This window comes from Pseudophryne corroboree, chromosome 9 (genome assembly GCF_028390025.1).
Source record: "Pseudophryne corroboree isolate aPseCor3 chromosome 9, aPseCor3.hap2, whole genome shotgun sequence".
Classification (NCBI taxonomy): domain Eukaryota; kingdom Metazoa; phylum Chordata; class Amphibia; order Anura; family Myobatrachidae; genus Pseudophryne; species Pseudophryne corroboree.
The window spans coordinates 94,187,234-94,205,634 of record NC_086452.1 but is presented as its reverse complement, the minus strand read 5'-3'; the positions used below and the strand labels follow the sequence as shown (position 1 = coordinate 94,205,634).

The 18,401-nt window shown below is 48.9% G+C and overlaps 1 protein-coding gene across 3 annotated transcripts in view; it reads right to left on the bottom strand.

Moving 5' to 3' along the window:
* Window positions 1-3,779: 3,779 nt before the first annotated feature.
* LOC134957614 (dynein light chain Tctex-type protein 2B-like) overlaps window positions 3,780-18,401 on the bottom strand; it is a 119,422-nt gene continuing 104,800 nt past the window's right edge. For 2 of the 3 annotated variants that reach the window (XM_063939635.1, XM_063939634.1), the window contains exon 5: window positions 3,780-4,142. In XM_063939635.1, coding sequence (XP_063795705.1) covers window positions 3,795-4,142 — 348 coding nt within the window. In that variant the 3' untranslated portion in view covers window positions 3,780-3,794. The remainder of the gene's footprint in view (window positions 4,143-18,401) is intronic. The other variant, XR_010186683.1, reaches the window with a different exon arrangement.

The window sequence follows — 18,401 nt, the reverse complement described above, 5'->3', positions numbered from 1 at the left end:
CAGGTGTATAACACACATCGCACAGTACAGTATACAGGATGTATAATTAATTACCAGGTGTATCAAACACATCGCACAGTACAGTATATAGGGTGTATAATCCCCAGGTGTATCTCACACATCACACAGTACAGTATATAGAGTGTATAATCCCAAGGTGTATCTCACACATCACTCAGTACAGTATACAGGGTGTATAATCACCAGGTGTATCACAAATGTTGCACAGTACAGTATACAGGGTGTATAATCCCCAGGTGTATCTCACACATCGCTCAGTACAGATTACAGGATGTATAAAATCACCAGGTGTATAACACACGTCGCACAGCACAGTATACATACTGGTCACAACAATGCAGCAGATATTGAGCACTGATCAGGATACTAGAAGTGACACAGAGCTGCAAGATACAGCAATGGCCTACTGTACTGTACTGTACTATATGTATACTACTGGTCACCAAAATGCTGCACTGTCCTACTATATACTGCTCACAATAATGCAGCACAGATATGGATAGTATACTTGACACAGAGCTGCAAGATACAGCAATGGCCTACTGTACTGTACTATATGTATACTGTACTATATGTATATGTATTCAGGCCCAAGGTACCTGAAACAGCTTCTGACCCCATGCTGCCCCACTCGATTACTGCGATCTGTAGATGAAGGACTTTTAGCAGTACCTAGAATCTACCGTAATTCATCTGGGGGTCGAGCTTTTAGTCATGCGGCTCCGACTCTATGGAACTCACTTCCCCGCACAGTGCGAGAGGCCCCAACTATAGAATCCTTCAAAAGTAGACTCAAGACTTTTCTGTTTACTCAAGCATTTCCATAATGTCCCTTTTAGTATCTTCATGCTTCTGTATTTTATGAAAATGTACTTCATTATTTTCTGTATTATGCTATGTATCTGTTAAGCGCCTTGAGTCCTATTGGAGAAAGAGCGCTATATAAATAAAATTATTATTATTATTACTGCTGGTCACCAAAAGGCTGCACTGTCCTACTATATACTGCTCACAATAATGCAGCACAGATATGGATAGTATACTTGACACAGAGCTGCAAGATACAGCAATGGCCTACTGTACTGTACTATATGTATACTGCTGGTCATCAAATGCTGCACTGTTCTACTATATACTGCTCACAATAATGCAGCACAGATATGGATAGTATACTTGACACAGAGCTGCCAGATGCAGCAATGGCCTACTGTACTGTACTATATGTATACTGCTGGTCACCAAAATGCTGCACTGTCCTACTATATACTGCTCACAATAATGCAGCACAGATATGGATAGTATACTTGACACAGAGCTGCAAGATACAGCAATGGCCTACTGTACTGTACTACTATAATTATATACTGGTGGTCCCCACAATGCAGCACACTGAGCACAGATATGGAGCGTTTTCAGGCAGAGAACATAAATATTTGCAGCACACTGAGCACAGATACAGAGCTTTTCAGGGAGAGAATGCAGCCACGTCCTCTCCGTTCAATCTTCAATACAGTGAAAATGTCGGCGACGCTCGACTCTTTATATAGAATACGAATCTTGCGAGAATCCGACAGCGGGATGATGACGTTCGGGCGCATTCGGGTTAACCGAGCAAGGCGGGAAGATCCAAGGCTGCCTCGGAACCGTGTAAAATAGGTGAAGTTCGGGGGGGTTTGGATCTTGGAGAACCGAACCCGCTCATCTCTAGTAAAAAGGGGGACTGTCTGCTGTAATGTGTAAAAAAGGGGACGCTGTCTACCTTTATGTGTAAAAAAGGGGAGGCTGTCTGCCGTAATGTGTAAAAAGGGGGACTGTCTGCCGTAATGTGTAAAAAGGGGACGCTGTCTGCCGTAATGTGTAAAAAGGGAGACTGTCTGCCGTAATGTGTAAAAAAGGGGACACTGTCTGCAGTAATGTGTAAAAAAAGGGGACGCTGTCTGCCGTAATGTGTAAAAATGGGAGGCTGTCTGCCGTAATGTGTAAAAAGGGGATGCTGTCTGCTGTAATATGTAAAAAGGGGAATCTGTCCACCGTAATGTGTAAAAGGGGCTATACGTGGTGTAGTGGTGCTACTCTGCGGCGTAATTTGAATAATGGAGACCACTGTGCACCGTTATATGAATTGGTATTATTTTGTGGCCACATCACTTCCCCACGATGCCACGCCCCTATATTTTTTGCGCGCGCCCACGGCGCGCACTGCCCGTTTTGCATAGAGGGGGGGGGGGGGCTCCAATGCCGTTTTTTGCACACAGTGCTAAAATGTCTAGTTACGGCACTGTTGCTAGGTATCCATTTCCCTGTTCCTGAGCAGGTCCCCCTCACCAGATCCTCTCCAGGGGTGAGGGGGTGGACTTGGATGGGATGAGGGGGGGGGGGGGGAATGCATTTTGTCGCACCTGGGCCCACCGCTCGCTAGTTCCGCCACTGGATCCTACAATTATAATTATAATAATATAATGATTGAGTGTTGGCCATGCCAATGCCCCCAACTGTCACACTAATAAAATACTCTTGGTGTTATCATTTGTGTTTATTGCAGAAATAAAATAATTTTTCCCAAGCATTGGTTGCCTACAAACATCAGGAATATTGCCTGTCCTTGCAGAAATTTCACATAAATGCTCCAAGCTCAAATGACAATCATTAGAAGGCAGCAGGACATACAGCCACAGTTGCGGAATTCTGACTGCTAGCTTCCCGCACCTTGGGGATAATTCAGACCTGATCGTAGCAGCAAATATGTTAGCAGTTGGGCAAAACCATGTGCACTGCAGGAGGGGGGGGGGGGGGGGGGGGCAGATATAACATGTGCAGAGAGAGTTAGATTTGGGTGGGTCATTTTGTGTCTGTGCAGGGTAAATACTGGCTGCTTAATTTTTACACTGCAATTTAGATTTCAGGTTGAACACACCTCACCCACATCTAAAGGCCCGTACACACTGGTCGATGTATCGGCCGTTCTCTTGAACGGCCGATACATCGCGGGACCGTCGGCCAGTGTGTACGGGCGATACGTCTGTGAACTCCGTCGTTCACAGACGTATCGCGCCGGCCGCGCAGCACAGCCGACAGCCAATATATCTAACGATATATTGGCCCGTCGCTGTGTGTGTACGGGGCGGTCGTCCGACCGCCCGTACACATGCTGCGGCGGCCGGCGGTGATTGACAGGTGAACTGCCCGATCCGTACATAGATATATCTGCAGATCAATTGATCTGCAGATATATCTAATAGTGTGTACCCACCTTTACTCTCTCTGCACATGTTATATCTGCCCCCCCCCCCCCCCCCCCCCCCCCTGTAGTGCACATGGTTTTGCCCAACTGTTAACAAATTTGCTCCTACAATCAGGTCTGAATTATCCCCCTTGTCATGGAATGCATCTTCGGTCAACTGACAGATTTCACTATACAACAATGAAACAAGAACAACTGATACGAACCTCTTGTACCGTAACACACTGGAGTTTTTTGGCCACACATACATAAAACACTTGGCAGACAAACCTCTCTGCTTTTGATCATTGCGTTGCAAAGAAGACAGATTAATATGTAGCATAATTGCGATACGCAGAGAGATTTAGCCGTGCTGAGACGTACTAAAACAATGAACTAATTTGCTGCCACTTGTGATCTTTTGACTGTCAGAGATAAACTTGTTTTATGTTTATGTGCAGAGTGGATTCCTATGTTCATTAGTTTATCTGTGATACCATTCTTTACACCTGTCATGCTAAAGACCGGAGTGCCACAATTAGCTAATACGTCTTTACTCAAAGTAAACTGCATACACTGAGACAACGCAGAACATGGTGGCGTTCTGGTAGCTACAGGAGGTGACGTTGTCGGAGTACGAGTCCCAAAGACATTGGCTGGTCATTAGAATGTCCTCCCGGTTCTTACTCCCGATTGCCATATTGCAGATGAGTTTGTATCGGGGCGGGGTGACTCTGCGAACCATTTTCTTGATGTCTTCGCACAAGTTCTTGGTGAGGTCAGCCGATGTACTTGGGTCATATGTTACGTTACGTAGCTTGGCTGTCAGGAATTCCTGAATGAGCTCTTTTGCTTGGGAATATGGAAACCTCTGTACGGGGTTTGCAGAAGCAGCTGGCACCTAAGTAAGACAACATGATTAAAACACTATGGTGTCTATTCCCTTGTACATATCATATTCAGGTATAACTATCTTCCTATATTTACTTACAGTCAAGGCCATAGCTACCATAGGTGCAGGCAGTGCATCTGCTATGGGGCCCTGAGCTGAGAGGGGCCCATCTTCCCTGTCACAGTTACATGTGTTATATACACTTTTTTTCCATTGTGTGGTATGTAGGGGTCCTTACAAACTTTTTCCTTGGGGCCTGCAATATATCTAGATATGCCCCTGTACCTGCTCATTGTAGTGTGGTATAAAATGAACTGGAGTGCATTATAATGTTATATAATATGAATCGGGGCACTGTAATGAGGCACAATATGTACGGGGAGCACTATGTATCATAATGTGAATTGGGGGTACTGTGCGGCATAATGTGTACTGGCAGCTCTGAAATGTGACATAGGGTGAACTTAAGCACTACTGCAAATCATAGGGCACTACTATGGGGCATAACATTAAATAAGGTTCTACTATGGTTCAGAAAATGAACTAGGGGACTACTATAGGGCATACAATTAACAACTGCTGCAGAGAAGTGTCTCTCTAGAAGCATTGGGACGGGGGCCCCTTCAAAATGTTGTTATGGGGCCCACAAAGTTCTGGCTACTCCCCTGCTTACAGTGACCAAACATGGCTCTGTACAGGTGTGGTATGAGTTGCCGGCGGCCGGGTCCCCGGCGGCCAGCATACCGTCGCCAGGAACCCGACCGCCGGTTTGCCGACAGCGGGGCGAGCGCAAATGAGCCCCTTGCGGGCTCGCTGCACTCGCCACGCTGCGGGCAGGGTGGTGAACTAAGCGCACCACGCTATCTATTCTCCCTCCAGGGGGGGCGTGGACTCCCAAGAGGGAGAAAAGGTGTCGGTATGCCGGTTGTCGGGATTCATGCGCCGGTATATTGTGTGCCGGGATCCCAACAACCGGTATACTGAATACCACCCCTCTGCACATTACACAGAACAAATATTGCTCTGCACATTACACGTAGCACCAGATATGTTGGACAGAACAGAGTGCCTAATTCAGATCTGATCGCAGCAGCAAATTTGTTAGTAAATGAGCAAAACCATGTGCACTGCAGGCGGGGCAGATATAACATGTGCAGACAGAGTAATGGCCCCCATACAATTGTGCGATGCCCCGCGACGCGACATCGCGGAACATCGCACCGGCAGTTCAGGATCGCATGGTAATCACGTGATCGGCACGTCACCGTTGAGTGGGTGCGTCCGGTGCCCATCGCACATCGCAGTGCGATGTATCACATGTGGTTTAAAAACCACATGCGATCGCACTGCGATGCGAGAAATATTAAGTGCAGCACAAACTATCTTGAGTCGCAACATTCGAGCGGCGTGCCCGCGCATCGCGTCTCAAGGTACCTAAAATGTGCACACAATCCTTCGATTTCTCTCACAGATGAGGTCGAAATCGAAGGATATCACCTAATATCTCACAAGTGTATGGGCACCATTAGATTTGGGTGGAGTGTGTTCAAACTGAAACCTAAATTGCAGTGGAAAAATAAAGCAGACAGTATTTACCCTGCACAGAAACAATATAACCCACCCAAATCTAACTCTCTTTGCACATGTTATATCTGCCCCACCCTGTGCACATGGGGCCTAATTCAGACCTGTTCGTTTGCTAGGGGTTTTTTGCAGTCCTGCGTTCGCATAGTCGCGGTCTACACTGCGCATTGCACGGGTACAAAGCGGATCGCCGCTCAGCGATGGGTTGTGTGTTTTGGTTTTGGATTCGGTTCCGCGCCGTGTTTTGGATTCGGACGTGTTTTGGCAAAGCCTCCCTGAAAATGTTTTGGCGGATTTGGGTGTGTTTTGGATTCGGGTGTTTTTTTTCAAAAAACCCTCAAAAACAGCTTAAATCATAGAATTTGGGGGTAATTTTGATCCTATAGTATTATTAACCTCAATAACCATAATTTCCACTCATTTCCAGTCTATTCTGAACACCTCACACCTCACAATATTATTTTTAGTCCTAAAATTTGCACCGAGGTCACTGGATGACTAAGCTAAGCGACCCAAGTGGCCGACACAAACACCTGGCCCATCTAGGAGTGGCACTGCAGTGGCAGACAGGATGGCACTTAAAAAAAATTGGCCCCAAACAGCACATGATGCAAAGAAAAGAGAAAAAGAGGTGCACTGTGGTCGCTGGATGGCTAAGCTAAGCGACACAAACACCTCAATATCACAGGAATTATTCGTTACTTATAATCAATGGTATTATTGGTCCAAATCACTGGAAGAAAATGACAAAATCACTGGAATCATTTGGAAAGATCACTGTAATTAATAATAAGAATTTACTTACCGATAATTCTATTTCTCATAGTCCGTAGTGGATGCTGGGAACTCCGAAAGGACCAAGGGGGATAGCGGCTCCGCAGGAGACTGGGCACAAAAGTAAAAGCTTTAGGACTAGCTGGTGTGCACTGGCTCCTCCCCCTATGACCCTCCTCCAAGCCTCAGTTAGGATACTGTGCCCGGACGAGCGTACACAATAAGGAAGGATTTTGAATCCCGGGTAAGACTCGTACCAGCCACACCAATCACACCGTACAACCTGTGATCTGAACCCAGTTAACAGCATGATAACAGAGGAGCCTCTGAAAAGATGGCTCACAACAATAATAACCCGATTTTTGTAACTATGTACAAGTATTGCAGACAATCCGCACTTGGGATGGGCGCCCAGCATCCACTACGGACTATGAGAAATAGAATTATCGGTAAGTAAATTCTTATTTTCTCTGACGTCCTAGTGGATGCTGGGAACTCCGAAAGGACCATGGGGATTATACCAAAGCTCCCAAACGGGCGGGAGAGTGCGGATGACTCTGCAGCACCAAATGAGAGAACTCCAGGTCCTCCTCAGCCAGGGTATCAATTTTGTAGAATTTTACAAACGTATTTGCTCCTGACCAAGTAGCTGCTCGGCAAAGTTGTAAAGCCGAGACCCCTCGGGCAGCCGCCCAAGATGAGCCCATCTTCCTTGTGGAGTGGGCATTTACAGATTTTTGGCTGTGGCAGGCCTGCCACAGAATGTGCAAGCTGAATTGTACTACAAATCCAACGAGCAATAGTCTGCTTAGAAGCAGGAGCACCCAGCTTGTTGGGTGCATACAGGATAAACAGCGAGTCAGATTTTCTGACTCCAGCCGTCCTGGAAACATATATTTTCAGGGCCCTGACAACGTCTAGCAACTTGGAGTCCTCCAAGTCCCTAGTAGCCGCAGGCACCACAATAGGTTGGTTCAGGTGAAACGCTGAAAACCACCTTAGGGAGAAACTGAGGACGAGTCCTCAATTCCGCCCTGTCCGAATGGAAAATCAGATAAGGGCTTTTACAGGATAAAGCCGCCAATTCTGACACGCGCCTGGCCCAGGCCAGGGCCAACAGCATGACCACTTTCCATGTGAGATATTTTAACTCCACAGATTTAAGTGGTTCAAACCAATGTGACTTTTTTGGAACCCAAAAACTACATTGAGATCCCAAGGTGCCACTGGAGGCACAAAAGGAGGCTGTATATGCAGTACCCCTTTTACAACATCTGAACTTCAGGGACTGAAGCTAGTTCTTTTTGGAAGAAAATTGACAGGGCCGAAATTTGAACCTTAATGGACCCCAATTTCAGGCCCATAGACACTCCTGTTTGCAGGAAATGTAGGAATCGACCCAGTTGAATTTCCTCCGTCGGGCCTTACTGGCAGCGCACCACGCAACATATTTTCGCCAAATGCGGTGATAATGTTTTGCGGTTACATCCTTCCTGGCTTTGATCAGGATAGGGATGACTTCATCCGGAATGCCTTTTTTTTTTTTTTTCCTTCAGGATCCGGCGTTCAACCGCCCTGCCGTCAAACGTAGTCGCGGTAAGTCTTGGAACAGACAGGGTCCTTGCTGAAGCAGGTCCCTTCTTAGAGGTAGAGGCCACGGATCCTCCGTGAGCATCTTTTGAAGTTCCGGTTACCAAGTCCTTCTTGGCCAATCCGGAGCCACGAATATAGTGCTTACTCCTCTCCATCTTATCAATCTCAGTACCTTGGGTATGAGAGGCAGATGAGGGAACACATACACTGACTGGTACACCCACGGTGTTACCAGAGCGTCTACAGCTATTGCCTGAGGGTCCCTTGACCTGGCGCAATACCTGTCGAGTTTTTCCCAACGGTTTATAATCATGTGGAAGACTTCTGGGTGAAGTCCCCACTCTCCCGGGTGGAGGTCGTGTCTGCTGAGGAAGTCTGCTTCCCAGTTGTCCACTCCCGGAATTGCTGACAGTGCTATCACATGATTTTCCGCCCAGCGAAGAATCCTTGCAGCTTCTGCCATTGCCCTCCTGCTTCTTGTGCCACCCTGTCTGTTTACGTGGGTGACTGCCGTGATGTTGTCCGACTGGATCAACACCGGCTGACCTTGAAGCAGAGGTCTTGCTAAGCTTAGAGCATTGTAAATGGCCCTTAGCTTCAGGATATTTATGTGAAGTGATGTCTCCAGGCTTGACCATAAGCCCTGGAAATTCCTTCCCTGTGTGACTGCTCCCCAGCCTCGCAGGCTGGCATCCGTGGTCACCAGGACCCAGTCCTGAATGCCGAATCTGCGGCCCTCTAGAAGATGAGCACTCTGCAACCACCACAGGAGGGACACCCTTGTTCTTGGTGACAGGGTTATCCGCTGATGCATCAGAAGATGCGACCCGGACCATTTGTCCAGCAGGTCCCACTGGAAAGTTCTTGCGTGGAATCTGCCGAATGGGATTGCTTCGTAGGAAGCCACCATTTTACCCAGAACCCTTGTGCATTGATGCACTGAGACTTGGCTCGGTTTTAGGAGGTTCCTGACTAGCTCGGATAACTCCCTGGCTTTCTCCTCCGGGAGAAACACCTTTTTCTGGACTGTGTCCAGGATCATCCCTAGGAACAGAAGACGAGTCGTCGGAACCAGCTGCGATTTTGGAATATTGAGAATCCAATCGTGCTGCCGCAACAGTACCTGAGATAGTGCTACACCGACCTCCAACTGTTCCCTGGATCTTACCCTTATCAGGGAATCGTCCAAGTAAGGGATAACTAAAATTCCCTTCCTTCGAAGGAATATCATCATTTCGGCCATTACCTTGGTAAAGACCCGGGGTGCCATGGACCATCCATACGGCAGCGTCTGAACTGATAGTGACAGTTCTGTACCATAAACCTGAGGTACCCTTGGTGAGAAGGGTAAATTTGGACATGAAGGTAAGCATCCTTGATGTCCCGAGACATCATATAGTCCCCTTCTTCCAGGTTCGCAATCACTGCTCTGAGTGACTCAATCTTGAATTTGAACCTCTGTATGTAAGTGTTCAAAGATTTTAGATTTAGAATCGGTCTCACCGAGCCGTCCGGCTTCGGTACCACAACAGTGTGGAATAATACCCCGTTCCCTGTTGCAGGAGGGGTACCTTGATTATCACCTGCTGGGAATACAGCTTGTGAATGGCTTCCAAAACTGTCTCCCTGTCAGAAGGAGACATCGGTAAAGCCGACTTTAGGAAACGGCGAGGGGGAGACGTCTCGAATTCCAATTTGTACCCCTGAGATATCACCAGAAGGATCCAGGGGTCTACTTGCGAGTGAGCCCACTGCGCGCTGAAATTCATTGAGACGGGCCCCCCACCGTGCCTGATTCTGCTTGTAAAGCCCCAGCGTCATACTGAGGGCTTGGCAGAGGCGGGAGAGGGTTTCTGTTCCTGGGAACTGGCTGATTTCTGCAGCCTTTTTCCTCTCCCTCTATCACGGGGCATAAATGAGGAACCTTTTGCCCGCTTGTCCACGAAAAGACTGCGCCTGATAATACGGCGTCTTCTCATGTTGAGAGGCGACCTGGGGTACAAACGTGGATTTCCCAGCTGTTGCCGTGGCCACCAGGTCTGAAAGACCGACCCCAAATAACTCCTCCCCTTAATAAGGCAATACTTCCAAATGCCGTTTGAAATCCGCATCACCTGACCACTGTCGTGTCCATAACCCTCTACTGGTAGAAATGGACAACGCACTTAGACTTGATGCCAGTCGGCAAATATTCCGCTGTGCATCACGCATATATAGAAATGCATCTTTTAAATGCTCTATAGGCAAAAATATACTGTCCCTATCTAGGGTATCAATATTTTCAGTCAGGGAATCCGACCACGCCAACCCAGCACTGCACATCCAGGCTGAGGCGATTGCTGGTCGCAGTATAACACCAGTATGTGTGTAAATACATTTTAGGATACCCTCCTGCTTTCTATCAGCAGGATCCTTAAGGGCGGCCATCTCAGGAGAGGGTAGAGCCCTTACAAGCGTGTGAGCGCTTTATCCACCCTAGGGGGTGTTTCCCAACGCACCCTAACCTCTGGCGGGAAAGGATATAATGCCAATAACATTTTAGAAATTATCAGTTGTTATCGGGGGAAACCCACGCATCATCACACACCTCATTTAATTTCTCAGATTCAGGAAAACTACAGGCAGTTTTTCCTCACCGAACATAATACCCCTTTTTGGTGGTACTCGTATTATCAGAAATGTGTAAAACATTTTTCATTGCCTCAATCATGTAACGTGTGGCCCTACTGGAAGTCACATTTGTCTCTTCACCGTCGACACTGGAGTCAGTATCCGTGTCGGCGTCTATATCTGCCATCTGAGGTAACGGGCGCTTTAGAGCCCCTGACGGCCTATGAGACGTCTGGACAGGCACAAGCTGAGTAGCCGGCTGTCTCATGTCAACCACTGTCTTTTATACAGAGCTGACACTGTCACGTAATTCCTTCCAACAGTTCATCCACTCAGGTGTCGACCCCCTAGGGGGTGACATCACTATTACAGGCAATCTGCTCCGTCTCCACATCATTTTTCTCCTCATACATGTCGACACAAACGTACCGACATACAGCACACACACAGGGAATGCTCTGATAGAGGACAGGACCCCACTAGCCCTTTGGGGAGACAGAGGGAGAGTTTGCCAGCACACACCAGAGCGCTATATATATATACAGGGATAACCTTATATAAGTGTTTTTCCCCTTATAGCTGCTGTATCTTTAATACTGCGCGTAATTAGTGCCCCCCCTCTCTTTTTTAACCCTTTCTGTAGTGTAGTGACTGCAGGGGAGAGCCAGGGAGCTTCCCTCCAACGGAGCTGTGAGGGAAAATGGCGCCAGTGTGCTGAGGAGATAGGCTCCGCCCCCTTATCGGCGGCCTTATCTCCCGTTTTTCTATGTATTCTGGCAGGGGTTAAATGCATCCATATAGCCCAGGAGCTATATGTGATGTATTTTTTTTGCCATCTAAGGTATTTTTATTGCGTCTCAGGGCGCCCCCCCCCCAGCGCCCTGCACCCTCAGTGACCGGAGTGTGAAGTGTGCTGAGAGCAATGGCGCACAGCTGCGGTGCTGTGCGCTACCTTATTGAAGACAGGACGTCTTCTGCCGCCGATTTTCCGGACCTCTTCTGCTCTTCTGGCTCTGTAAGGGGGACGGCGGCGCGGCTCTGGGACCCATCCATGGCTGGGCCTGTGATCGTCCCTCTAGAGCTAATGTCCAGTAGCCTAAGAAGCCCAATCCACTCTGCACGCAGGTGAGTTCGCTTCTTCTCCCCTTAGTCCCTCGATGCAGTGAGCCTGTTGCCAGCAGGACTCACTGAAAATAAAAAACCTAATTTAAACTTTTACTCTAAGCAGCTCAGGAGAGCTACCTAGATTGCACCCTTCTCGTTCGGGCACAAAAATCTAACTGAGGCTTGGAGGAGGGTCATAGGGGGAGGAGCCAGTGCACACCAGCTAGTCCTAAAGCTTTTACTTTTGTGCCCAGTCTCCTGCGGAGCCGCTATCCCCCTTGGTCCTTTCGGAGTTCCCAGCATCCACTAGGACGTCAGAGAAAATTATAAATCACTGATATTAATTGGTAAAATCTCGCTATCGCCTGCCTAGTGAAGTGGAATCTAGATGGGATTTTGTACCAGGGACACAATAACTTCATCAATTGTCTAAATCCCACTGCACTAATGGCGGAAAAAGGGCGCACGTCTAACAGCGCACTGATTATACTGATCACTGATGATACTACGGAGACCTGACACTGAGCAGCGAGAACAGCACTGGACTATTGTACTGTAGTATACTGGTCACCACAATGCAGCACTGACACTGAGCACAGATATTAAGCACTGATCAGGATACTAGAAGTGACACAGAGCAGCAAGATACAGCAATGGCCTACTGTACTGTACTACTAATATAATGTATGTATGTATGTATGTATGTATGTATGTATGTATGTATGTGTGTATATATATATATATATATATCTCCTATATAATAGCCCTATTCTGTGACTTTGTGACTCATTTGCTAACGCTGGGCGGAGTCACAACACTGGGCGGAGTTAGTCAAATGAGTCACAGATCTGGCCAAATCTATAGGAGACTAGGAGCAGAAGCAGATAGTATGGGCATGGCACAGGCAGGGATGCATACCTCCCAGCTTTCTTCAGGAGCTTTCTTCAGGCAGAAGGAGGGACACACACTCGGCGAAAAGGGGGCGTGGCTTCACGGGAGGGCCTCCGTTTTCGTCAGTGAGGGGGCATGCCCAGTGCTCTGTGAGCTGCTGGCATGCCCCCAGGGGCTGATTATGAGTCCGGGGAGCCCAGGGCACTTGAGACAGGAGAGCCCTATCTCATTGCTGTGCCTGCTGTGGGGTTGGGGCGTGGCCTAATCGCGGGACACGAGGCCACGCCCCCTTATGCAAATTCCAGGATTTATTTATTTTTTTATGGCATTTTGGCCCCTCAGCTAGGGCTAAATCCAGAGGAGGTGGTCGCTCCCCCCTACACACCCGCACAGGCAGAAGAAAGCAGGGAGACTGCTGCCTCCCTGCAACACCACAGACCTGCCAACACGCAGCAGCGTGTGCTGACTGTAGCTCAATGCTGCCGCTGTTGCTGGCAGGACGGGGGAGCTTCTGAGCTGGGACAGAGCTACTCGAGCCGTGGGGCCCCCTAAAACTGTGGGGCCAACGGTACGTACCCCCTGCCCCCCCCCCCCTTAATCTGGCTCTGCTGCCGGAACCCCCCATTAATCCGTACCCCCTGATGCCCCCTCTCCCTCTGTCTCCACTATTCACCGCTGCTCATGCTAAGCAGAACAGCGAGTACAGGAGCTTTCCAACTGCCCCCCCCCACCCCCACCGCCGCGGGACACTGCAACCTGCGGGTGGGACAGCGGGACAGACCCCCAAAAATGGGACTGTCCCACGAAAATCGGGACAGTTGGAGGTATGGGGGTGTGTGAGGGGGTATGCCGTACAGACAGACGGGCACCGGCTCACTGTGTGCTTGACCCCCCACATCAGCATACTCAGCAGGGTCTCTCTGGCACGGAGGAGCGTCACTTTCTGGCACACTCCACGCTTCTTAGCTGCAGTTTTGTGGGGCACCTGCCGCTGTGCAAGTTCCGTACCGCCTCTTTTATCTCCAGCCCCAGCAACCCCACCGCTACCTGCAGCGCTGCCGCCCACAGTGAGGTGCGCCCAGCTTCTTCACACACTTTAGCCGGCAGGTAGCGCTGCAGAAGTCCGAGCTGCTTGCAGGCTCCGACCCCCTCCTCCCTCCAGCCGCAGCGTCTCCTGGGAGCTAACCAGTCACTCCCAGTCTCCCCTTACCACAGTGCCTGGCAGCCGCGAGGTCCGCGCCGCGTGCATGCTACGACCCCCTCCTCCCTCTAGCCGCAGCATCTCCTGGGGGCTAACCAGTCACTCCCAGTCTCCCCTTACCACAGTGCCCGGCAGCCGCGAGGTCCGCGCCGCGTGCATGCTATGACCCCCTCCTCCCTCCAGCCGCAGCATCTCCGGGGGGCTAACCAGTCACTCCCAGTCTCCTCTTACCACAGTGCCCGGCAGCTGCGCGAGGTCTGCGGTGTGTGACTGAGGAGGGGGAAAGGGATGCGGACGGGCAGAGGAAGCAGGACTCCAGCCTAAGAGAGTCAGCCATGCCAAGCCTCCACCAGCAGCAGATCCCAACAGGTTGGAGTGGAACAGCAGCAGCCAGCAGCAGTGACTCCGGTAAGACACATCTGTCTGTCACCACTGTTTTGTCCCTAATACCAATCTCTCCCGTGCCCTGTGTTCTGTCATGTCCCTGTCACCCCTGGCCTTGCCCTGCCACCCTTATCCTGGCCCTTTCACCCTTATCCTGGCCCTTTCACCCTTATCCTGGCCCTGTCACCCTTATGCTGGCCCTGTTACCCCTATCCTGGCCCTGTCACCCCTGTGCTTGCCATGTCAACACTATACTGGCCCTGTCACCCCTGTCCTGGCCCTGCCGCCCCTACCCTGGCCCTGTCACCCCTATCCTGTCCCTGTCATTTCTGTCCTGGCCCCGTCGCCCCTGTCCTGGCCCCGTCACCCCTGTTCTGACCCTGTCACCCCTGTCCTGGCCCTGCTACTACATACCCTCCAACTACCTTTTTGGCAGGTACAGTACCCGCAGCGCCTCCAGACCTCTCCCCAATGCACCACACCTCCGCACCTTCCCACCTTCCCCTCCACCACATGCGGCACTCCACCCCTCCCCCACACGCTGTGCCTCCAGACCCCCTACACCACCCGCGGTTCCCACTCCTCCGCCCCTTCACCACCCACTGCACCTCCAGGCCTCCTCCACCATCCACCCCCTTATATGTCTCCCCCCCACACCTGCCCCCCTCCACCCGCAGCATCTGCAGACACCCTCCTCCATACGCGGTCCCCCCCTCCCCCACCCCTCCCCCACCAATGACACCCCCGCACCTGCCCCTCCACCACCTGCAGCACCTTCCCCATCCGGGCCCCACCCTCACTTCCGCCGCCCCTCCACCCGCAGCATCTACAGACACCATCCGCAGTCCCCCCCGCACCCGCTACATTCTGTACATCGTGCCCTGCAGGTGCTGTTCACGGCGTCGCAAGGGGCTGCGCCTCCTTCACCATCGCACGCCCTTTCATTATGCAATATTTAACCACTAACAAAGGAATGCAGGTAATACTCCATATAATACAAATATTGAACCCCAGAAAGGCATGCAAGGGTTAAGGGGGCGTAGCCCCTTGCGACGGTGTGAAGAGCGCCCGTAGGGCGCGATGAAGCACCTAGTATATATATATATATATGTGTACCAGGAAAGCTATTGGCGCCACAGATGCAGTATAACAAGTAACACTAGTATTGGAACTACGGGTATATGATCAGCCTAGTGGGCACTCCCTATGTATTATCATAGCGTCAGCTTTGCACCTCAAATATAGTTAGGCACCGGTATAAGAGTCTAGAATAAAGATTTATGGACAGGGGATGAGGTAATGAAAAGCGACCACTGGTGCAAAAACCGTTGGCAAAACTAGGCAGTTATATAAAAAATTACATTTATTACAATATACAGCACTAAAAACAAACAGAGTATTTATGAAGTAAAAGTAAGTAATAGAAGTACCATACATAAAAAAAAGCTGAGCACTGATTTTACTGAGCACTGATGATACTACGGAGAACTGACACTGAGCAGCGAGAACAGCACTGGACTATTGTACTGTAGTATACTGGTCACCACAATGCAGCACTGACACTAAGCACAGATATTAAGCACTGATCAGGATACTAGAAGTGACACAGAGCAGCAAGATACAGCAATGGCCTACTGTACTGAACTACTATATATACTGTTGGTCCCCAAAATGCTGCACTGTACTACTATACTGCTCACAAACAATGCAGCACAGATATGGATACTTGAAGTGACAAGGAGCTGCAAGATACAGCAATGGCCTACTGTACTGTACTACTATATACTGTTGGTCCCCAAAATGCTGCACTGTACTACTATACTGCTCACAAACAATGCAGCACAGATGTGGATACTTGAAGTGACAAGGAGCTGCAAGATACAGCAATGGCCTACTGTACTGTACTACTACATATATACTGTTGGTCCCCAAAATGCTGCACTGTACTACTATACTGCTCACAAACAATGCAGCACAGATATGGATACTTGAAGTGACACGGAGCTGCAAGATACAGCAATGGACTACTGTACTGTACACCTATATACTGTTGGTCCCCAAAATGCTGCACTGTATTACTATACTGCTCACAAACAATGCAGCACAGATATGGATACTTGAAGTGACACGGAGCTGCAAGATACAGCAATGGACTACTGTACTGTACACCTATATACTGTTGGTCCCCAAAATGCTGCACTGTATTACTATACTGCTCACAAACAATGCAGAACAGATATGGATACTTGAAGTGACAAGGAGCTGCAAGATACAGCAATGGCCTACTGTACTGTACTACTACATATATACTGTTGGTCCCCAAAATGCTGCACTGTACTACTATACTGCTCACAAACAATGCAGCACAGATATGGATACTTGAAGTGACACAGACCTGCAAGATACAGCAATGGCCTACTGTACTGTACTACTATACTGGTGGTCACCAAAATGCTGCACTGTACTACTATATATAATATTATATAGTATATACTGGTCACACAACAATGCAGCAGATTTTGAGCACTGATGATCAGGATACTGTCTAGAATTGAGTCTGACACGGAGCTGCAAGATACAGCAATGGCCTACTGTACTACTATAGTTATATACTGGTGGTCCCCACAATGCAGCACAGATATTTGCAGCACACTGAGCACAGATATGGAGCTTTTCAGGCAGAGAACATAGATATTTGCAGCACACTGAGCAGAGATATGGAGCTTTTCAGGCAGAGAACGTAGATATTTGCAGCACACTGAGCACAGATACGGAGCTTTTCAGGCAGAGAACGTAGCCACGTCCTCTCCGTTCAATCTCCAATGCATGAGTGAAAATGGCGGCGATGCGCGGCTCTTTATATGGAATACGAATCTCGCGAGATTCCGTCAGCGGGATGATGACGTTCGTCCTCGTTCGGGTTAACCGAGCAAGGCGGGAAGATCCGAGGCTGCCTCGGACCCGTAAAATAGGTGAAGTTTGGGGGGGGGTTCGGATCTTGACGAACCGAACCCGCTCATCTCTAGAAGAATCCATTCGCATGGGCGTTTGTAAAGAGATTGACAGGAAGAAGCCATTTATGGGTGTCAACTGACTGTTTTCTGGGAGTGGTTGGAAAAAATGCAGGCATGTCCAAGCGTTTGCAGGGAGGTGAGGGTACCTGACATCAATTCCGGTCTCGGACAGGCTGAAGTGATCGCAGCGGCTGAGTAAGTCCTGGGCTACTCAGAAACTGCACAAAATCTGTTTGAACAGCTCTGCTACACGTGCGTTCGCACACTTGCAAAGTGAAAATACACACCCCTATGGTTGGCGACTGTGCGAACGCAGGACTGCAAAAAAAAAACTAGCGAGTGAACAGGTCTGAATTAGGTCCCTGATTTTGCCCATTTGCTAACAAATTTGCTGCTGCGATCAGATCTGAATTAGGCCTATTGCTCTGCACATTACACAGATATGTCTCTACACATTAGACGGAACAGATATTGGACCTATCACACACAGCGGTCGTATGGAATAACACTTACATGGATAACTTCAACGCGTTTCAAGGATTCTTTCCTCTTTATCAAGAAAGAATCCTTGAAACGCGTTGAAGTTATCCATGCTGTGACGAACATTTATCTTCCATGGGACATTCTTGCTGCAGCTTTCTTTTTTGTGTTATTTTATGAATAAAACCTGTGTATGTTTTTATGCACGTTGGTTTGCCTGCTTCCTACCCATTGCATATGGGGATCGTTTGAAAGATACCTTTCAGTGCACTCGGGACTGAAACCACATGTAAGTGTTATTCCATACGACCGCTGTGTGTGATAGGATCAACTTCATCCAGACCTGTTTAAAGATACCTTTATAGGAACGCGAGGTTGAACTGCTATGTAAGTGTCTTTTCAACCCCACGTTAACACTTGGGCACCGATCTGGAGGAAGCTATAAAAGTTTGAAGTGGACTTCCAATGTTTTAAAGTTTTAATACTTTAAAGAGCGCCTGTTTTTTAATCATCTTTGTATTCGTTGTATATGTGTGTGGGGATTTTGGAGGGTAAATCCCATCGATTTTAAACGGCAGCTTTAAAATTGCAGCGCAGGATCACAGACATATATATTTCTGGAACAGATATTGC